This window comes from Schistocerca americana, chromosome 3, assembly GCF_021461395.2.
Source record: "Schistocerca americana isolate TAMUIC-IGC-003095 chromosome 3, iqSchAmer2.1, whole genome shotgun sequence".
In the NCBI taxonomy this organism is placed as follows: Eukaryota; Metazoa; Arthropoda; class Insecta; order Orthoptera; family Acrididae; genus Schistocerca; species Schistocerca americana.
Window position 1 is genome coordinate 231,192,772 of NC_060121.1, and position 19,566 is coordinate 231,212,337.

The following is a 19,566-nucleotide window of genomic DNA, read 5'->3' on the forward strand; positions in this document are numbered from 1 at the left end:
TCCTATTTATTGGGTTAAATTTAACTGATGCAGTTGCAAATAGAGATAATTTTACTGTTCGTGCACCAAGTGCCGAAAAAGTTACGTGTTTAGACTATATTGCACTAACACATTGAAAATGTTTACAGGGGTCAAGTGACAGTGGCAAGGGATGCAGTGATTTAGCAACACCACCATCACGTACTCCAGCAAGTGGCAGTTCTGTATCTGGAGATGCTACTGCCTTGTCTGTGTATGAGTTTGTCCTACCCCAGCACCTTGTGGGTCGTCTTATTGGCAGGCACGGGGCATTTGTACACCAAATTAAAGCGAAAACAAATGCAAGCATACTCATCAAGAGGCATCCAGACACACAAAAACTGAAAATTTGTGCTGTGGAAGGTATATCTTCAGATAGCTTTTTATGTATCTAGTTTTGTCTGTCAAAGAGTGATTTGCCCATATTTAGATGTCAGACTGAATATTTTGTTTCGCAACTACAATCATTTTCATTCTTACTTCGTTAGGGGTAGTGAAAAATTTGTAACTTATGTAATTCAAATTGATGAAATATTTGTTACTGCATACAGAAATATATGTGGGCATTAAGTTGTTAAAATGTTGTCATCCTTTCTCTGAGAGAGATAGAGAGAGAGAGAGAGAGAGAGAGAGAGAGAGAGAGAGAGAGAGATTTCCAATTCAGCCAAAACTTGCATTGTGTGCTACTTGAACAGATGAAGTTAAATTTCACAATCTCCCCCCCCCCCCCCCCCCCCCCCCCTCTCTCTCTCTCTCTCTCTCTCTCTCTCTCTCTCTCTCTCTCTCTCTCTCTCTCTCTCTGTCTCTGTCTCTCACCTCGCTTTTGTTCTCTCTGCATAGTTACAAAAATTAAATGTATTTTTATCATGCAATTTTATTGTTTTCTGCTCTCCAGTCAGATTTTTTACCACTTTTTTGTATGCTGAACAGTATGATGACATAATGACGTACATTTTTTTGACAAATGTGGTTAACTGTATTCAGTCTTTACTTGTTGATGATGTTTGGTTCATACAACCACAATCTCTTTTTTTTGCATTTGGGATAAAAATTTGGAAGTTAGTCATGAAACAAAAGTTAATGTACATACTGTGTTTTTGTTGACTTGTGTATCATTTGTTAAAAATCTATCCTTAGGTACACAGCTCGATATTGAGAGCGCTCTTGAGATGATACGCAAGAAGTTTCCATTGAAGCACTATCCCAGTATAACTCTTGAGCAAGTGTGCTTTGTGCCACCTGTTACAGTATGTCCAATTTTACCAGAATGTTTGCAGGCAAGTATTAGCAAGCATATTGTCTATCTATTGTGCTTGAATCTTGAATGTTATTTCCTGTAACACAGGTCTCAAAATTTATGTCTTGAAATTTTTTCTTAACTATTTTAGGTGAATCCAATGTTTTTTGATATACTAATTTCAGAAATGGTACGGGGTTCCCTGTATCGCATAGTTTTCTCACAAAGTAATGAAGAAGGCTCAGAAAATTCATACAAAACACACACATTCAGAAAACTTTATTAAAAAAGTGATAAAATCAGGCACTCCTAACATTATAATGAAGTATTATGTTCTTCACGTGTAATAAAAACGTACAAATCATAATATATTGTCTTTTTGCCCTCAAGCCTCTGTTTGGTGCACTGACCACGTACACACCCTGTGCAGCATCCAGCAATAGTCAGTTATCCTGCTGACATCGCATCGGTCCTGTTACCCACATTCCATGTGCTTTATTTGTTAACAGATCCCTTCTCCCTGTTTCGCACTAACAGCATGTAGATTTCTACAAAATGTCTGACATGAGAGTTCAGAATGTGCAGTTTCAACCTCATTGAGACATCCAGTCCACTGACGTTATTCAGTATGTTTCTTACTAATTATCATACTAATGTTCTTTGCAGTATGAAATTTTCACTCAGCAGTGGAGTGTGCATTGAAATGAAACTTCCTGGCAAATTAAAACTGTGTGGCTGACCGAGACTCTGAGACCTTTGCCTTTGCCGGGCAAGTACTCTCCTGATTGAGTTGCCAAAGCACGACTAACAACCCATCCTCACAGCTTTACTTCTGCCAGTACCTTATCTCCTGCCTTCCAAACCTCACAGAAGTTCTCCTGCATAACTTAAAAGTCTAGCACTCCTGGCACAAAGGATATATTTCACAACAGCTGTGGTCGCCACAGTGCCTGTTGGCTCAGACGTGCATGCATGTCCGATGAACATTGCTACAGTGCATGTCCAAAGGAACATTCCAACATAATTATGAATAAAAACAGGTGTTGCAATATTGGCATTAATACTTTTTTTCCCCAAGTGTTAGGCAAAGTGGAGGCAAATTAGTTTTCGGTCCATCTTGTAATCAAATAGTATGTAATTCTCTCCTTGTGGCATCGTATTTGACCAGATTTTGTTTTAGACCTGTGCTTGTCTTTTTCATGATTGTCTGATTTGTATAGGAAGCAGGGGTTCTTCTTTACAGCTCGAGCACACTCGACTTCAGGCCCACGACTTGTCCTGATCCCCAACCCTTATGCCAAAGATTTAAACTTCTTTGACAAAGTCTGAGATTGTCCACTGATGCTTTTTTCAGTACAAGAGAATTAATATAACCTCTGAAAGCTATGAAATTCGTCACAGCAGGCACCAGTCAGTTTATCACTCATGACTGAAGTTTGCATGAAAAACAACATTTAAAATAAAATGCATAGGTCTCAACATTACATTATCACTGAAATATACAGGCAGCTGTCTTATAGACTATAAGACTATTCATATTTTCATAGCAGTTTACATTGCATACTTCACTAAACAATACTGTTGTTATCATTTATGATGATTAAACATCTACATTTTGCTGCATACCTCACAGAAATTCTAAATTTGTGTCAGTCACAAGAAAAAACCCATTACTTTTGAGAAAAAAATTCATTGTCAGCCACATTTCCATTAGAAAAATTGTCTTTTTTATGCATGTAGTTTGTGTAGAATCAAGGCATATGAAATCTGCTGTTTGCTGAGAACCGTTTTATATTATTCAAGCATTAGAAATTACTAAATTACAGTTTTGTTTTGCCTTGGAAATGAAGTATAAGATAGTTCACATAAAAAATGTCTTCTTCACTGCCAAGAGCTGAGATTTAACCTGTTTATTCCAGCAAGTTTCAGTCCTCAGGCCTTCATCATATATCCTGTATACAAAGGGAGAGAATGCTTGAAATGCATTTCGTATTTAATTGTATGTACACCATGACCTGGTGTACATGCTCATGAAATCTCACTTATTAGCTGTCAAGACATTTAAAACAGATTATGTGGTGATATAAAATCTGTGGCATCAAGTATCATAAAATAAAATTCATCATAAGTCACTGAAAATATAATTATGAGACATAAAGTAATGGGTTGACAGTGTTCACACATTTGTTATATGTATGAACACGGTCAGTCCCATCACTTTATGTAACTTATTTTTATTTTCAGTGACTCATGATGAATTTCATGCTATTTGATGCCATAGATTTTGTATCACCATGTAAGCTGTTGAAAATGTCTTAAGTGACTTCGTCACTTCTTGTTATGTCAGTTTTCAAGAGTGTGTACAGCAGATAGTATTATATTGACAGTTAAATATGAAATGCATCTCAAGTGTTCTTTTCATTGGGTTACAGGATATCTCATAACTGAAACCAGTTTTAATAAAGACACATTATTATCAGTTCTTGGTGGTGAATTATGACTTTCTTAATTACTTATGAGTTGTGATGTATCACTTTCAGAAAAATACATAGGTCATTTACTCTTTAACTAATTATCAATATGAAACAGGTATATTGTGTAATAGAAGCCTCAGATAGTACCTGTTATTGCTTTTCCTGTTAAATGTAAACACATTGTAAAATAATGAGAGAAACTTGTCAAACTGTTGAGAAAAGGCACAGAAAAATGTTATGACATTATCTTATAAAAGGGTGTTCAGTAAGAAATATAGACATTTTTATTTTTTTATTTTGCAGTTAATGCTGGTGGAAGGTGTGAGCAATGATGTGATTCTTTCAAGCTTAGTGACACCAGGCCATTTCTTCCTGCAACAGCCAACTCATCCTACATTCCCTGCTCTGAACAGGCTAAATGCCTGTATGAATGTGTGTTATAGTGAACCAAATGTACCTCTTTTGCCGTCACCTGTTGACCGTAAGTATATTCATCATCATCTGTTTCATTTATAGCTGCAGTTTGTCTCTTCAGAGAGAGAGAGATACTTAATCTACAAGCAGCTTTTAAAAGAGTGCTGTGTGATGCATTTCCTAATGTTGTCCTCTGGATTCAGTCTCATCTTGTGGCTCCATCTCGTGTATCTTCTGTTATTTGTTGGATATTATATTTTGGTTAAAAAGGGGACCGTATATGTAAAAATATTTATGTAACAGTATGCTGCTGCTTCTTCTTCTATTTCTGCATCATGATTGTTAGATGGCACTTTGGGGGGGGGGGGGGGGGATAGATAGCTCTTCTCCATTTAGTAGCTGATTTTGATTACTTTCTAATTAATAATTAATAACTTTGTTTGTATAATGACAGATGTAGATTGTTGCCATTTGTGTTATGGTGAAACACTTGAATAAAGTAAAAAGACAGTCAGTCTTGCTGGAGGAGCAGCCACAGCTCAGCATTACAGTAAAAATTGAAAACGCTGCTGCAGTTGTAAGGCTTTCTTATTTATTTATTTTATTTTTCAGTGCTTAGACCATGACCAGTTCCAGGCTATTTGATCTATAATCAGTACAACACCTGATGATGTGCTTGTAATAGCCTGAAACCAGTCATGGTTTACACATTGGAGAAAAAAACAACCCTCTACAACTGAAGTGTGTGCTGCTAGTAGTAAGATAAAAAAAAGAAATACTAGTGCTGTTGTCACTCTCAGCTGTTATACTCTTGTACATCTAATACTGTGTAAAGCAGTAATGTGCATGTTTAATTAATTAACTGATTAATTTTTTAAATACTCGTGCCTTGATTGATTGAGGATACTAAGTTGCCAGGCTTCAGAGTGGAATTTTACTGCTAATTGTTGCTGTGCTTACATTTAGGTTTCTTGTCACATACCTTTAAAATGTGCTACCATTTATTGTTTTGTTCAAGCATAAAATAATCAAGTATAATTTGTTTCCTAGTACTTGAATGAGACCATGAGTATCATTTAACACGTTCGCTGCGGCTGACGCTTATAAGCGTTTCCGCGATCAACACGCCAGAGCGGCTGACGCTCATAAGCGTTTCCGCGATCAACACGCCAGAGCGGCTGACGCTCATAAGCGTTGCCGCGATCAGCAAGCCAGTGCGGGTAACACTTATAAGCGGTGCGCTCGCTAGCTGAGTTCTCACTAGGGGAGGTCGCCAACTGGGACACGCCGATTTCGTCCGAATTGTTTCTAGAAAGAGGTGGGACTCCACATAACGTGCCCGAAATATTTCGCCTGAGTTGGCCATAGGAAAGGAGAACATGCTCTCGAAAGTTGTTCCGATAGCACTATAGGAGGCTATACCCTATTTAGCGCTCTGTTCGTCGTTATTGGCGTAGAGTAATGGTCAAGCGCATTGCTCACGAAACAGGCGACTTGGGATCAATCCCAGGTCCGTCTTGATTTTTTTTTCTCATTTGTATTTTACTTCGTATCTTCAGAGTGTTCGGTTATTTACGGTAGATGTATATTTCTATCGTCAAGTCAAAAATCTAATTAAAAGATTACAAAGTGCCCCTGAATAACTCCAACAACAGCGAGAGGTATCATCAAGAGAAGATGCAATTAAAATACATTCGACCGTGCTGCATCAATTCAGTGCTCTTGTGGACACCCCTATGATCTAGTACGCTTGGTTTGCATCCAAACTATTAGAGGAAACACCTTAGTTTTAAAACTTGAATTAAGTGTGCTTTCCAATGAAGCATGTTGCAGAGAAATGTAACTGCTCAAACAATGCCTTCATAAAATGTGCCTAGAGTGAAACATATATGTTTCACATGTTTCTATGATATGTCACCATAAAAATGGCAAAACTTCTACTGTCGTAATGAATAAAAAGTAGCGCACGTAATCACAAGAATCTTTAAAATCTTTATTTTCATTAAAACTTTCGCCTAGTTATATAAATATACTACTTGAATGTATTTAAATTCTACGGTAAATAGTTGAAAAATCTGACGAAACCAAGGAAAATAAGAATGAAAACAATTGAAAAAAATTAGGAAGCACCTGGGATTGATTCCAGGTCGACTGTTTCGTGAGCAATGCGCTTGACCATTACGCTACGCCGTCAACATGTTCGCTGCGGCTGACGCATATAAGCGGCGCGTTCACTAGCAGAGTTCTCAGTTTAGTTTGTTCGGCTGTGCACTCGTGTTAGTTCAAGTAACCAACGACATATCACGTAACGTGTTCCTGTCTGCAGTTGTGTGTTTTCGTTTTTTGTCGTCTGTGTTGTGCATTGTTTGCAATGGCGGCGAATGAACCGACACCGGGGCCTTCGAACGCGAAAAAGTGTAGGAAGAGTGACCAATATACTGACCATGAGTTACTACGTGTGTTAGAAGATAGTGATGTAGAGTTCAGAGAGGACGAACCAGATGAGGGTGACTGGCATTTGGAGACTGCAGAAACAGACCACAGTGATGACAGTGTGGAAGCAGAACTGTCCAGTATGTTTCGTGACAGTTCGGAATCGGACGATACGGGCGACGATGATGAGGAAATCGCCGACGATAAAGAACCAGCGCTCGCAGAGGTAAGCAAACCAGGTGTTACGTGGCATGAAGAACCACATGGGATTCAGTATCACCCGTTTACGAAAGCAGAATGTTTGCTGATGAAGCCTGCTGGCAATACGCCAATGGATTTCTTTAGGCTACTGGTTACAGATGACATACTGCAGCTCATAGTTGACGAAACAAATGATAACGCACGGAATATATTTGCGAGCGCAAATACACAAGAGGGCTCTAGAATTAGTAATTGGAAACCCGTAAGTATAGAAGAAATACTTGTCTTCCTGGGGATTTCATTGCATATGGGTAATGTCAAATGTGCCCGACTACAAGACTACTGGAAGAGGGATCCGCTGTTCGAAAATAAAGGAATAACGATGAGTATGAGCAGAGACAGATATTTGCTTATCTTACGCGCATTGCATTTTGCAAAAAATCCAGAGTCAGGCGAACCGAAACCAAATGATCGACTGTATAAGATACGCCCTATATTGAATTATTTCAACAACAAAATGTGTAATGTGTATTATCCAGGTAGGGATCTCTCTTTAGATGAATCAATGATTCTTTGGAGGGGACGATTGTCATTTAGACAATACATAAAAAACAAAAGAAATAAGTATGGCATCAAATTGTACATGCTAAATAACCCAGACGGCTTCATCAATAAATGCGCTGTGTACACGGGGATGCGTGGTGATATGGGGGGAAAAGGGCATGCTGAAAAGATAGTATTGCATTTGGTAGAAGAGAAGGTGAATGTTGGCCATCACATTTACATGGACAATTTTTACAACAGCTTTGCCTTAGCTAAAACCCTGTTGAATGCAAAAACACATTGCACCGGGACACTAAGGGTAAATAGGAAAAATACCCCTAAAGACGTGGTATGCGCCAAGCTGGGGAAAGGGGACACCATAGCACGATATTCGGACGGGGTAATGATCGGCAAATGGAAGGATAGACGAGAGGTCTCCTATATTTCCACAGAATACCCCAATACAATGGAACGTGTGCAGAATGCACGCCAGCAAATAGTCGCGAAACCACTGCCAATTATCAGATATAATAGTTGTATGTCTGGGACCGATAGGCAGGACCAGATGTTGTCTTATTATTTATGTGAACGAAAGACAATCCGCTGGCCAAAGAACTATTCTTCCATGTAGTTGACATGCTAATGTTCAATGCACATTACCTATATAATAAATACTCAGGGCATAATATGACTTTGTATGATTATAGAATACAAATAATAAAGGGACTACTTCCACCAATGGACGTTACAAAAGGTGTGCGTAACAAATGTAAAGACACACATGTTGTGCAAAAGCGGGACGCAACGGAAGGGACGAAGCAAGTTATGCGGAAGCGATGTAAAACGTGCGCGGCACGGGGCAAGCGTACGGATACACCATACGTGTGTATAACGTGTCCAAACCAACCTGGATTCTGTTTGAACTGCTGCACAATTACACATCCATAATGTAATGGGATGTCGTATCTACAGAGGAAGATCTGTTTGTGTTTGATTTGTAAAGTGTTTGTTTTATTTGATAGCCATGTAAATATAGTTACATTGGTTGCTCAGAATATGATGTTTCTGTACAGTACCGTATGTGGACTTATTTGTGGTTTGCTATAAAAACATCACCTCTACACCTTGAAAACTTATTTGTTACTAGCTGCAGTGCCCGGCGTTGCCCGGGTGTGTATTCATTCCTGTCTTATTTTAGTCCATCTGCTTCTTCTCTCTCTGTCCATCGCCTCCTGTTCTATCGCTATCTATTTTCCATTCATCTCAGTTCCGTTTTCACACAGGTCAATCTTCATGACATAATATTTCCTGTACTATGTGTCCCACAAGAATATAATTTTCCATGTTCCCCGGGAAGAATATTAGGAAACTGCAAAATGAGGTGCGAATGGAGTTGGTATTACAGACGTAATACGTTACAACCACATGCATAGTGGGACGGATTTTTGTGCGTTTCATAGTTTTGACGTCATATCTCCTGTACTACGTGTCATACTATGATATAATTTCAAAGCTACATTTAGTGGTATATATGCATATCCTCTGCAAAATTCTTCGCGAATAGCTTTAGTAGTAATGACATAATAAATAGAAATCACAAACCTGATGTTGCGGTTATTCAAGAACAGAATTGTTTATGACGTCATATCTCCTGAACTATATATCGTAAGTAGTTTTTGCTACCATAGCAAATGATTCATTACCTTAGAGAAGATTTGTACCAAATTTGATTGAAATCGGTGTACTAGTTTAGGAGCAGATGTGGCATATCGTCACATGATGCGGCCGTTTTTGACGAATTACATTGTTCATGACGTCATATCTCCTGACGTATGTGTCGTATGTGGTTCTTACCCCTACAGTGATAGTTTTCCGATAATAGGAATATGTGTACCACGTTTCGTTGAAATCGGTCCAGTAGGAGGAGATGTGGAACATACATACATACACATAGAGTCATTTTTATAATATGTATATATTTGTGATTGGGTTTCCATAGCACCACATTGCAGACGAGTCCTGTTTCTTTTTCTTCGTTTTATAAATCTTTTGGTGTTTTCCGACTAATTCTTTTTCAATGGAGTGGATTTGTCACTTGTGTGAATTGCATTTTCTGTCCAGTTAGCAATACAATAAATAAATAAGGGGCTTTGTTAGAATTGTTTGCAATAAATGCATGTAACGCTTATAAGCGACAGACAGCAGGCAGCATTTATCACATGATCGGCATGCAGCTAAAGTGTACTTGTATTTCTATATCTAGCACCTCTTCCGCAGACGTTATATTCGTTGCCAATATTACGTTCGTGCACAACATGAATTTGTCGCAAAACTAGACATTAGTCTTGCGATCAAAATTTAGGCGTGTTCATAATTTGTATTCAGCCAGGTATGGATTACGAAATATAAATTCCAGCAGTATCTTATTATAACTTGAAACTGCTGACTTCCCTTGCAGAACAAAGTTTTATTCATCCATAAGAATTATGAAAAGATACAGTGGCGAGCTAAGTCGGTAACTATGTAAAGTTATTTCCTCGAAATAAAAATCATAGAAGGCCGTGCGGCTGCAAAGAGAAGTGATTGCAGCGCTCCTGGCAGCTAGCCCCGAACTGTTTTGACTGAGTGGAACGCTGCGCCTCTGGTAGCCAGCGTACGAACTCCAAACGAATCAGCTGGCGGCATCTAGTTTATTCGCCACAAACTTACAGGTTTCGCAGGGCTATGATTTCAGCTCTCAGCGCACGTGCGCTTACAAGCGTCCGCCTCGCGCGTTAGCGGCTCGCACTGGCGACCGCAGCGAACGTGTTAAGGCACTGTGAGAAGTCTGTGAGAAGTCTGTGCCGGTCCATACACATGCTTAGTTGGGACTGAAAAATCATAGGGCACATACAGTTCCATATCTTATCCTATAAAGAAAACTGTTGTTAGCAAAAGTACATGAACGAATTTCAGGAGAGCATCAAGAAACTTCCAGCTTATGTAGCCAAAATCTACATCTTTAAATAGGCAATCAGCATTTAGTGGGAAATGAAAACTAAAATGGATAGCTGTCCTGTTACGATTTGAAACAACCATTTGGCTAGTTGTTTCCAATCTAACCTCCAGATTCAAAATGTTCAACATAAAGCCTTTCATAATATTGAAATTCAGTACTTAAATTAGAATTCCAATTTTACAAATCTTCTTGGTAAGCAAATGGTGTTAATGAAAATTTTCAGAAATAGATTGTATTCTAGCTTTACAAAAGAACATTATTGCTATAGTACTGCATTCTGAAGTACTGCTGATTAAATGTTTTTCAAACTTTACTGAAGATAACATTGCTGTTATTCTAAAAAAATATTGTTTTCTTTTGGCAACACTGCAAAGAACAAGCTAGCCTCCCTGCTTTGTTGTTTGTTAGTGTACTGAACTAGGTGTTGCTCCTTAAAAAATTCATTGTATGTATGGTTGTACCAACATATATGAGATGATGGTAAATTCTCCTGTTATATTGTTTTCAAGGTCTCAGGATTGACCTGAAATATTAAAAAGTGTGTATAGTTCATATGAACTCGTCATTGTTTCTGCTGCATCACAACAGATCCTGAAAGATTTCTAGCTTTCATACAGAAGAATGGTAATCATTTTAATAAACACACAAAATGTGCTACAGCAATAACTTCATACTAAAACAATCTCAGACTAAAACAGAAGTCATATTTTGTCTTTAAGGCAGAAAAATATTCTGAAAAATAACTTAAAAGTGTGGGATTAAGGGAAATCTATTTTGTCAACATTTTTTTTAGTGAAGAGACGTGGTGGTGGAAATAGATTGTTTACATGTGCCATGAGCTTTTTATATTTCTTATGTCACTTTATTATATATTACCTTAACATTTGGTTAAAAAGTCACATGATGTCAGCAATGAATTTAAAAAGATTCTTGGACTGCAGCTGGATCTGAACCTCTCTCTCTCTCTCTCTCTCTCTCTCTCTCTCTCTCTCTCTCTCTCTCTCTCTCTCTCTCTCTCTCTCTCTGCCCCCCCCCCCCCCCGGACAAACAAACAAACAAACAAACAAACTGGTTGAGAACTGGTTCACAGCTAAAGCACCATGAAAATCTGAGGCTTTATTTCAGGGGTATCACTCACAATTGGTGTAAGCCGGTAATGAAAAGCCTCTCAGAAATGTTGTTTGTAGTGATTGATTATAGCCTGACCAAATTAAACATTTTTCTCGAATAACAATGATGTATTTTGAAATTACGTGTGCTAAATGAGCCATATGGCCAGCACGGTAATTGCACCAGAGTATTGTGCCCTCATCAGAAGTTATGTGTGGATGAGTTGTGACAAAGACTCCTTGATGAACTGAGGCATTCTGTGGACAGGCTTCCATCTTGTACAGCCGCCTCCTGTATCAGTCATACTGAAATACAGTTGAGTTAACAAGGAACACAGTGAAGAGAAATATAAGTGGAAGAAAAGATGGCTCACATGCCAATTTCCTTTTGAAAACCATAATATTGTACGTCATTAAAAAAATTGGCTGATAGCCAGTTCCTGCACCAAGAAGTTTAACTGCAGTTGCTGAGGGAGAGGTGCTGATGGTGATGGTTGTGGAACTCTTGTATATTTACTTTATTCATTTGGTATAAATTATTTTCTTTGGTGACCATCGGATTTTGTATATGATCTTACTGTATGGTAATCTAGTTTTATCATGTAACATAAAGTATCATAGAGCTGTAAAAACTGCATCATGCTTCCTTCATGTTTCAGCTGGTGTGATATGTGCAGCCCCCACTATGGGCGGATGGTATCGAGCACAAATCGTCTCTGTAGAACCTGAAACTAATGTGTGTGAAGTAAAATTTGTTGATTACGGAGGTTATCTGTCATTGGAACATACAGCATTGAGACAAATTCGCTCAGATTTCATGACTCTACCATTCCAAGCATCAGAATGTTTCTTGGCTAACGTGATTCCCGCAGGAGGTAAGGCTTCCTAGTACTTCTTAGTTCTAGTAAATGTTCAATTCTAGGAACAAATACACAAAAACTGGCCTTGGGGGCATGACCTTACTCGTTGGATCTAGTAAGCCATAATAGTGCAGAGAAGGGAAATTTGCACTTGTAACCAACATGCTGTTATAGCTGTGTTTTTTTAGAGCATTGTCTGATTTTAGTATTTTTTATCCACATTCCACAAACAGGAAAATATGTGAAGTGGTAAATGGAATAAAAATGAATTGATGTAGGTAGGAAGACATATCTTCAGGTTTAATACTGAAACATTGAGTTATGAAAAGAGAAATTTATTCTAATAAAGTATGCCAGTTAGTGCTTAACTGCTAATGCTTTTGCAACCTTGCAAGAACTGTGGGAACACAGTTTTGGAAATAAAAAATGTGCAGGTACCTTGTGAGTGATTTCTTGTTTTAAAATGTGTTTGAGACAGTACAGACTTGGTGAGGATCATACAGCATAACACTGATTTTACTCTTCTGTTTATTTAATTTGACATGTTATTTTTATGTATCGTAAATTGACTTCAGTTGGTTGTATGTTTCTTTTTTCTAAAAGCCAAAAAAATTTAAAATTTGCCAAATGTGTCAGTTTTTTTATGGAATGTAATATTTTTAGATAGATATTGACATCTAGTTTCTATTGTGTATTTATTTATTATTTCCCTACACATTTCTGTATCTTGTATATGAAATGTGTAGCTTAACAACACAAGTTAGTATTTTCTGTACTGTATTCTCACTATTGTTCTTTGTATTGGAGAGATAATCAGTTCATTAATGAATTTGTTGCAGAGCTATAAGAAATTGTATAATTATTTTAAACTTAAGTTTAATAGCTTCAGGAGCAATAATAAAATAATCTTCCAGGTGAGGAAGCATCATGGAGTGCTGATGCCGCTGCAGTAATGGAGGAACTAACACATGGCCAAGTCCTTCAGGCACAAGTGTGTGACTACACGGAAGAAAACATACCTAATGTATTTCTCTACGCTGTCCATTGCAATCAGGTAAAACACTCTTTTAAACATAAAATCGAAACTAGATAATACACTGTTGTAAGCGAAGAAGAAAAGTTGGAACTTTAATTGTGGTATAATACATTACTCTGTTAGTTACTTAAACAACCTGAAATGCAGTTTGAAACTAACTTTTTTGGAAGAATTCTTAAGTAAACCACAAAGAAATATACAATTACTTTTAGAAATTTATTTTATTTTCTATAGTTACTTAAACCAGTCTCTGGATTGAAGACGACAACAACAACAACAACAACAACAACAACACAAAAGCATCTAAAAGTAGACAGAATGGTGTTATGCATCTTATCTGAAATTATATATTTTTAAAGTTAATTTTTCTCTTGAAGTAAAATTGAATGTATGGATATGTAAAATCTTTGCCAAAACCATATTTTATTCAATATCTTCACCTATTCCCCTCTGTATTGCAGGGCAGTAAAAGCAACAAGTATATTTTGAACCGAGTGTGGTTGGTAGTGTCAAATTGCATAAGAGTTACAAACTATTCATTATTTGTTACGTTTCTTACTGATCACTATTATATAAAACAATTCTAAAGTATTGTTACCTTTGATCAGTAGGCTCACTGGTGTTTGTTGACAGATATATCGTGTAGTTCGAGAGGAAATATTTTGCAGTTGCAGAGAAAAGGACAACAAACACACCATATTAATACATGAAACATTATTATGAAAAGGATAGATTGATACTCACCATTTATAGGAGAAATTGAATCGCGAACAGGCACAACAAAAATATTGCTATACATTTGAGCTCTGAAGTTTATTTTGTAGTGAAATTTGAAGTCTATAGTTCCTGTGAGTTAATTTTGCTATAGATTATACTTGACAACCAAAATATATTAAGAATTGCCATTTTAATTTATAGACACTGGCTGAATTATCACTGAAAATGCCATAAAATAGTAAACGTCTGGAATGGATGGGGTGGTTTATTAGGTTACACAAAGGGCTTCAGTCTCAAACGGTGCAGGGCAATCATAAGAAAGGTTAGACCCAGCTACAATTGATATTGTTGTTGTAAATTGTCGCAACTGTGTTGGGAAAGAACCAGAACTCAAAGTGCTGATAAAAAGCACTGAAGCTGAAATTGTAAATATTGAAAACTGGCTAAAGACAGAGATAAGTTTAGACAAAATCTTCGCAAGGGACCTAACAGTGTTCAGAAAATATAGATTAAATACAGGTGGTGGTATTGTGTTTCGTGCTTTTAGTTGTAGTTTATCTTGTCGCGAAACTGAAGTACCGTATTTATCTGATTATAAGACAAGTTTTTTCCCAAATTTGTCATTTGAAAATTACAGGGTTGTCTTATATTCACAGATTATACTGTTATTTGAGGTCAACATTTTTACGTTGTTTAGTAGAGTACATAGGGGTACTCTTAAATTTTCAGGGTTATCTTATAATTAGAGATAGATCATTGGCTATTGAGGTCACATGCAGATTTATTTTGAAGAATTTGGAAGTATGGGGCTCAGCAGATGATACTTGTGTTCCAACAGGCTTGAGATTTCCCGATATGCTGAAGCGTTTGATACAGTATCAATATTGCTCGAACAGTCACATGACATTGACTTGTGCTGTGGCACTAGTGGAAGAGATACTAGCCACTGCAAAAGTCTATTGCTCTGCTTACAATTTGACAATTTTGCCAGTCAGGAGGAAATAGCATTAAATGCTATAATCTTACAAACTTTTGTTGTATTTGAACAGGTTTGCAGTAAATATTCTCATACATGTATGGAGACCATATACGAACATTAATGCTGCTTTTTAAGTAAAGGTAACATTCAAAAACGGAAATATCATCCTTCAAAAATCATTAGTTGAGACCAATATTTTATTTTGTTATGAGAGACTGTAATGATTTAGTAAATGGATTGCAAATGTGAAATTCAGTCACTGTTCACGTATTAGAATATCCAGTAAAAAGTAACTTACTGTTAACCAGCTTTAAAACATGGTGACATTCAATTTAACAAGAATGAAAATTAATCCAGAATGAAATGTCTGTCAAAGGAAATAAATCATATTAAACTGATTGTAATTACTATTGCGAGAATAAATTATAGCAGGAAGACCTGTTGAGATAGTACCAACAGATGTCACTAGGTTGCAGAATGGCCAAAAGTTTGAGAATAGGACTTGATCATAATTGTGAACTTTTATTTATGCATTAGTTAGTGTTGTTACATATGACCAACACGCTAGAAGATAAACTTAAGCTCAGCTTTACAGAAGGGTTGGAAGGGGCATAGTCATACCAGCTTCGCTGAGAGCTACAATGATTGTTCAGTGGAGGATAGTAGGGAGTGGGCAGCAGATTGTGTCATGTTGCCAAGCATGATAATCTCTACTATGTACTGTGGCCTTTTATGAACATCTACCATGTTTCAACTGCAGTTTGACTGAATCCATTTGCAGTCGGAATCTAACGGACTTCAAAATTGGACAAATACTCAACAGAAGTATCCGTTTCTGCAGGAGTTGGTACAAGTCTATATAGGGGCCAGTGATGTACTTACATGTTCCTTGCTACAGTATAGTCAGTACTCGCTGTGACGTATGAAGGAATGAAAGGGTGTGAGTCAGCTGGTTCTACACAGCCAGTGAGAGAACTGCGGGCAGGTTAATATGTTTGGAAGCGAGAGACTTGTAACATCCTTACATCAGGTTAGAAGTGAAATCCGATGTGTTTCTGGGGGAAAAAAATAAAATAAAACAGCTGTTTTCTCATGCCTTAGCATAATGACAACCTCAGAAATAGCAACATTTTTGGAAGAAATGGCCAAATATTTTTTGGAGTGAAGATATAAATTTCACAGCTGGTGCTATTGTGGTGGTGGTGGTGGTGGTGGTGGTGGTGGTGTGAACTATCTTGTTTATTTTATTTCTCCTAGTATTATCAAAATGTAGACAATCAATAAATGACGTAAGTATAGAATAGGTATAATGTTAACTTTCTGGCAGATACTTGATGTCAATAAAAAAGTTTGTGATTCTGAGCAGTCAGAAAATGTTGAAAATAAATTTTTCTCAAGGAGCCTCTTAAAAATATCGTCTTGTATTCAGGGTCGTCTTATACCCAGGTAAATACAGCAGATAGTTCCTGTGAGTTAGTGTGGGTAAGGTTATGCTTAACAACTGGAATAAATTAATAATTGGTTTCTTTTACTAACCCCCAGGCTCAAATGATACATTTGCTGAACAATTCCAAGAAAATGTGAGTCTTATTTCAAATAGGTACATCATTCATAATTTACAGACTGTAGGCAATTTCAATGTACCCTGTGGATGCTAACCTACATAGGGAGTAATGATCATCACAATAAAACGAAAGGAATTAGAGTTAATGTGGAAAGTTTTGTGTGTTGGTTTTTCCTTCTCACTTTTTGAGATAGGAACATTATAGAGTTCGAAAGTAGTTTGCTGAATGCCCTGCCAGGCACTGAAGTGTGAACTGCAGAGTAGACATGTAGATGTAGAGCCACAATACAAATACTGTGACATCATTCCTGCTACTTGCAGGATACAAATAATGCTTACACTGAACAGTACTTTATCATTTAAAATACATACAGTAATCTGTATTGTGCCCTTTATGTTCCATGGCCAAGTACATACTAGCAATACTGACCTGATACTGTTTGTTTCATAGGCCTCTCGGTAATGATCTTTAGTTCATAGATGAAATTAAGCTGCAAAAATCTTAGTGGATACCAGAAGCTTTCCACTCAATAATGTACACAACTCAACAATTTTAGTTTCACTGATTAACTCTTTTACTTGTCATTAGCAACCATGAGTCGATGACCAGTTAACCATATATAAAAGGAATAATTAGTGCATACATCAAGATAACCCCTCTACTACCTAACCTTCACAGTGGTAAATGTTCAATTGTGGCACAAAACAATGTTCGTATTTATACAAAAATTTCACTGCTCTTATTACTGTCCTGTAGCAATTCATTAAAGATTACACTATGGTAGTTCAGTTAAATCGGATCATAATAAAATTCATCGTGTCCAGCAGTCGCTGATTCCGATGACAGTATCATTCCACAGTCCTTGTTGATTCATCACAGTTCAAGCAAACTGTTAACTAATTTGTATAATAGAAATTACTTGAAAGTTCTTTCCATACTAATTTTCTTGAGTTGTATGGTTGTCGATGTGCATAATTTCATGTTCAGAGCATGTATAATTGTGGATCAAGTAATTCCGGAGAGCACATCCGAGACAGATCTTTCTTGTCGACATTAAAACTGTGAACTGCCAATTTTGGGTGATGACTATAAATGGGTGTATAAAAAAACTCTTATTTTATCTGTTGTTTTGAAAATTGACTATGCTTGATTTTACCATTTTGGATGAACTAAAAGAACTATGAGATTTTCGCTTATAGAAAATGTAGCTGTTCAGAAATTTAGAATTTTTTTATGGCCACTATTATCCTTAAGCAATTTGAATCCCCGTGATTACATGTGGGAGTGCCATATTGCAAATTATATTAAATTAAATGATATTATTAATTATGGAGTTAATCAGTCAATGCTGTGTGTCATCTTGTGTGTGTGTGTGTGTGTGTGTGTGTGTGTGTGTGTGGCGGGAGGGGGGGGGGGGGGGGAAGGTAACAGAAGTATGCAGGTGAAGTTTGGAATCATGGGACTGCCAGACTTGTTCATGATATGGGTCACTTTTCAAAAATATACGGATTAGCTCATAGGTTTTTTATATACAGCAAACTGTAGTATAGAAATCAGTTAGTGACAACTTTTAACTGTAAGTGCCTTAATGAAAATAGATTACACCAAAGGAATCAGAGTGAACAAAATAAAAATCTGAAAATAAAGTCCAAATAAGAACTTGAGATGTTTGTCTATTTTTTTTACTTGTAAACAGATAAATGTATTGAAAATAAGATAAAATTATAAAGAAATATGGTTAATTGATGGGGGTAGGAAAACTAAATAGTTGGTAATAATCCACCTTGCTGTCACACTGTGTCTGCAAAAAGAATGAAATTCAGAAAGGTAGTGAAACTTACCTGACACATTTGAGGGTAATGAATATGGAAGCTAACTAACTCAGCTTGTTACACATGAAAATGAGTGAGCAACAAAATATTCAATAGCTCAAGTCTCTTGAGGGTATTTTTCTTCTATCATTGAAACTACAAACAAAAATACCCTCAAGAATTATAAAGCAAATACGGACAACATGGCCACACAAATGAGCAATTTAATGACGCCTTCTCAGGTCTCTGTTGGTTCCCTCCACTGAGAGTAATGAACTGAACTACGTAAACTGAAAATTCAGACCAAGCTGGGCAAGAATTATGTACAAAATGTGTTAGAAAGCAACAAATATGTACTCAAATCTCATGGAGTACCTGTCAGTCATTAATGAATACTTATGACTTGCAACAGTCTTATTATTATGTGAAGACAGTGTTTCTTTTGAACATTTGTTTTTACACTATTGATAACTCATTTGTGGTAACGCTGTCCTGTAAATATCTTTTACCTCTTGTGAAATACATTTGTGTTTGCATATTTGTTGCTGTGATTTCTGAAATGTGTTAAACACACACCAAATTGCTACTTCCAATATTTGGTTCAGTAACTGAAAATTATGATCAATCTGCTGCCTGCACTTGTGTTCTAACAAATCAGAATTTTTCACACAGTATAAAAACAGTGGAATATCTGGGACAGAACACCACCAGTATGAAATAGGATAGATTGCCGCTCATAACACAGAGGAGGCGTTGAATGGCAGATGTGTTTTGAAAGTTGACTTTGGGGATATTATTAAGCTGTCAGACAAAGTCCTCCTTAAGAGTAGAAGACCATGACTTTGTCTCTGGGCACTGAGGACACACATTTTCATACACACAACTCGCAATCATGCCTCAGCATCTGGAGACAATAGTAGTCATGTATGTGTGAGTTGTATAAAACTGTCTGTGTGGATATTAAGAATGTCCAACAGCAAAATTTCTGCTGGTCAATGCCTACTGTATGTGGTGAGTAGCAATCTGTCCTAAGAGTGATCAGGCACATTTTCTCTGGTGTTCTGATGGATATTTCCAATTTAATGTTGCACTGTGTAGCTGGAGTCAGCCCAAACAAATACTATACCTAATGTCTTTCATGCAAACCCAGTGTCAATGAAACCTTTGGTTT

The 19,566-nt window shown here is 37.0% G+C and overlaps 1 protein-coding gene across 3 annotated transcripts in view; it reads left to right on the forward strand.

Moving 5' to 3' along the window:
* LOC124607417 (A-kinase anchor protein 1, mitochondrial) overlaps nt 1-19,566 on the forward strand; it is a 273,098-nt gene that overhangs the window by 246,781 nt on the left and 6,751 nt on the right. For all 3 annotated transcript variants that reach the window (XM_047139743.1, XM_047139744.1, XM_047139742.1), the window contains 5 exons: nt 129-381; nt 1,156-1,295; nt 4,033-4,210; nt 12,087-12,302; nt 13,202-13,341. In XM_047139743.1, coding sequence (XP_046995699.1) covers nt 129-381; nt 1,156-1,295; nt 4,033-4,210; nt 12,087-12,302; nt 13,202-13,341 — 927 coding nt within the window. The remainder of the gene's footprint in view (nt 1-128; nt 382-1,155; nt 1,296-4,032; nt 4,211-12,086; nt 12,303-13,201; nt 13,342-19,566) is intronic.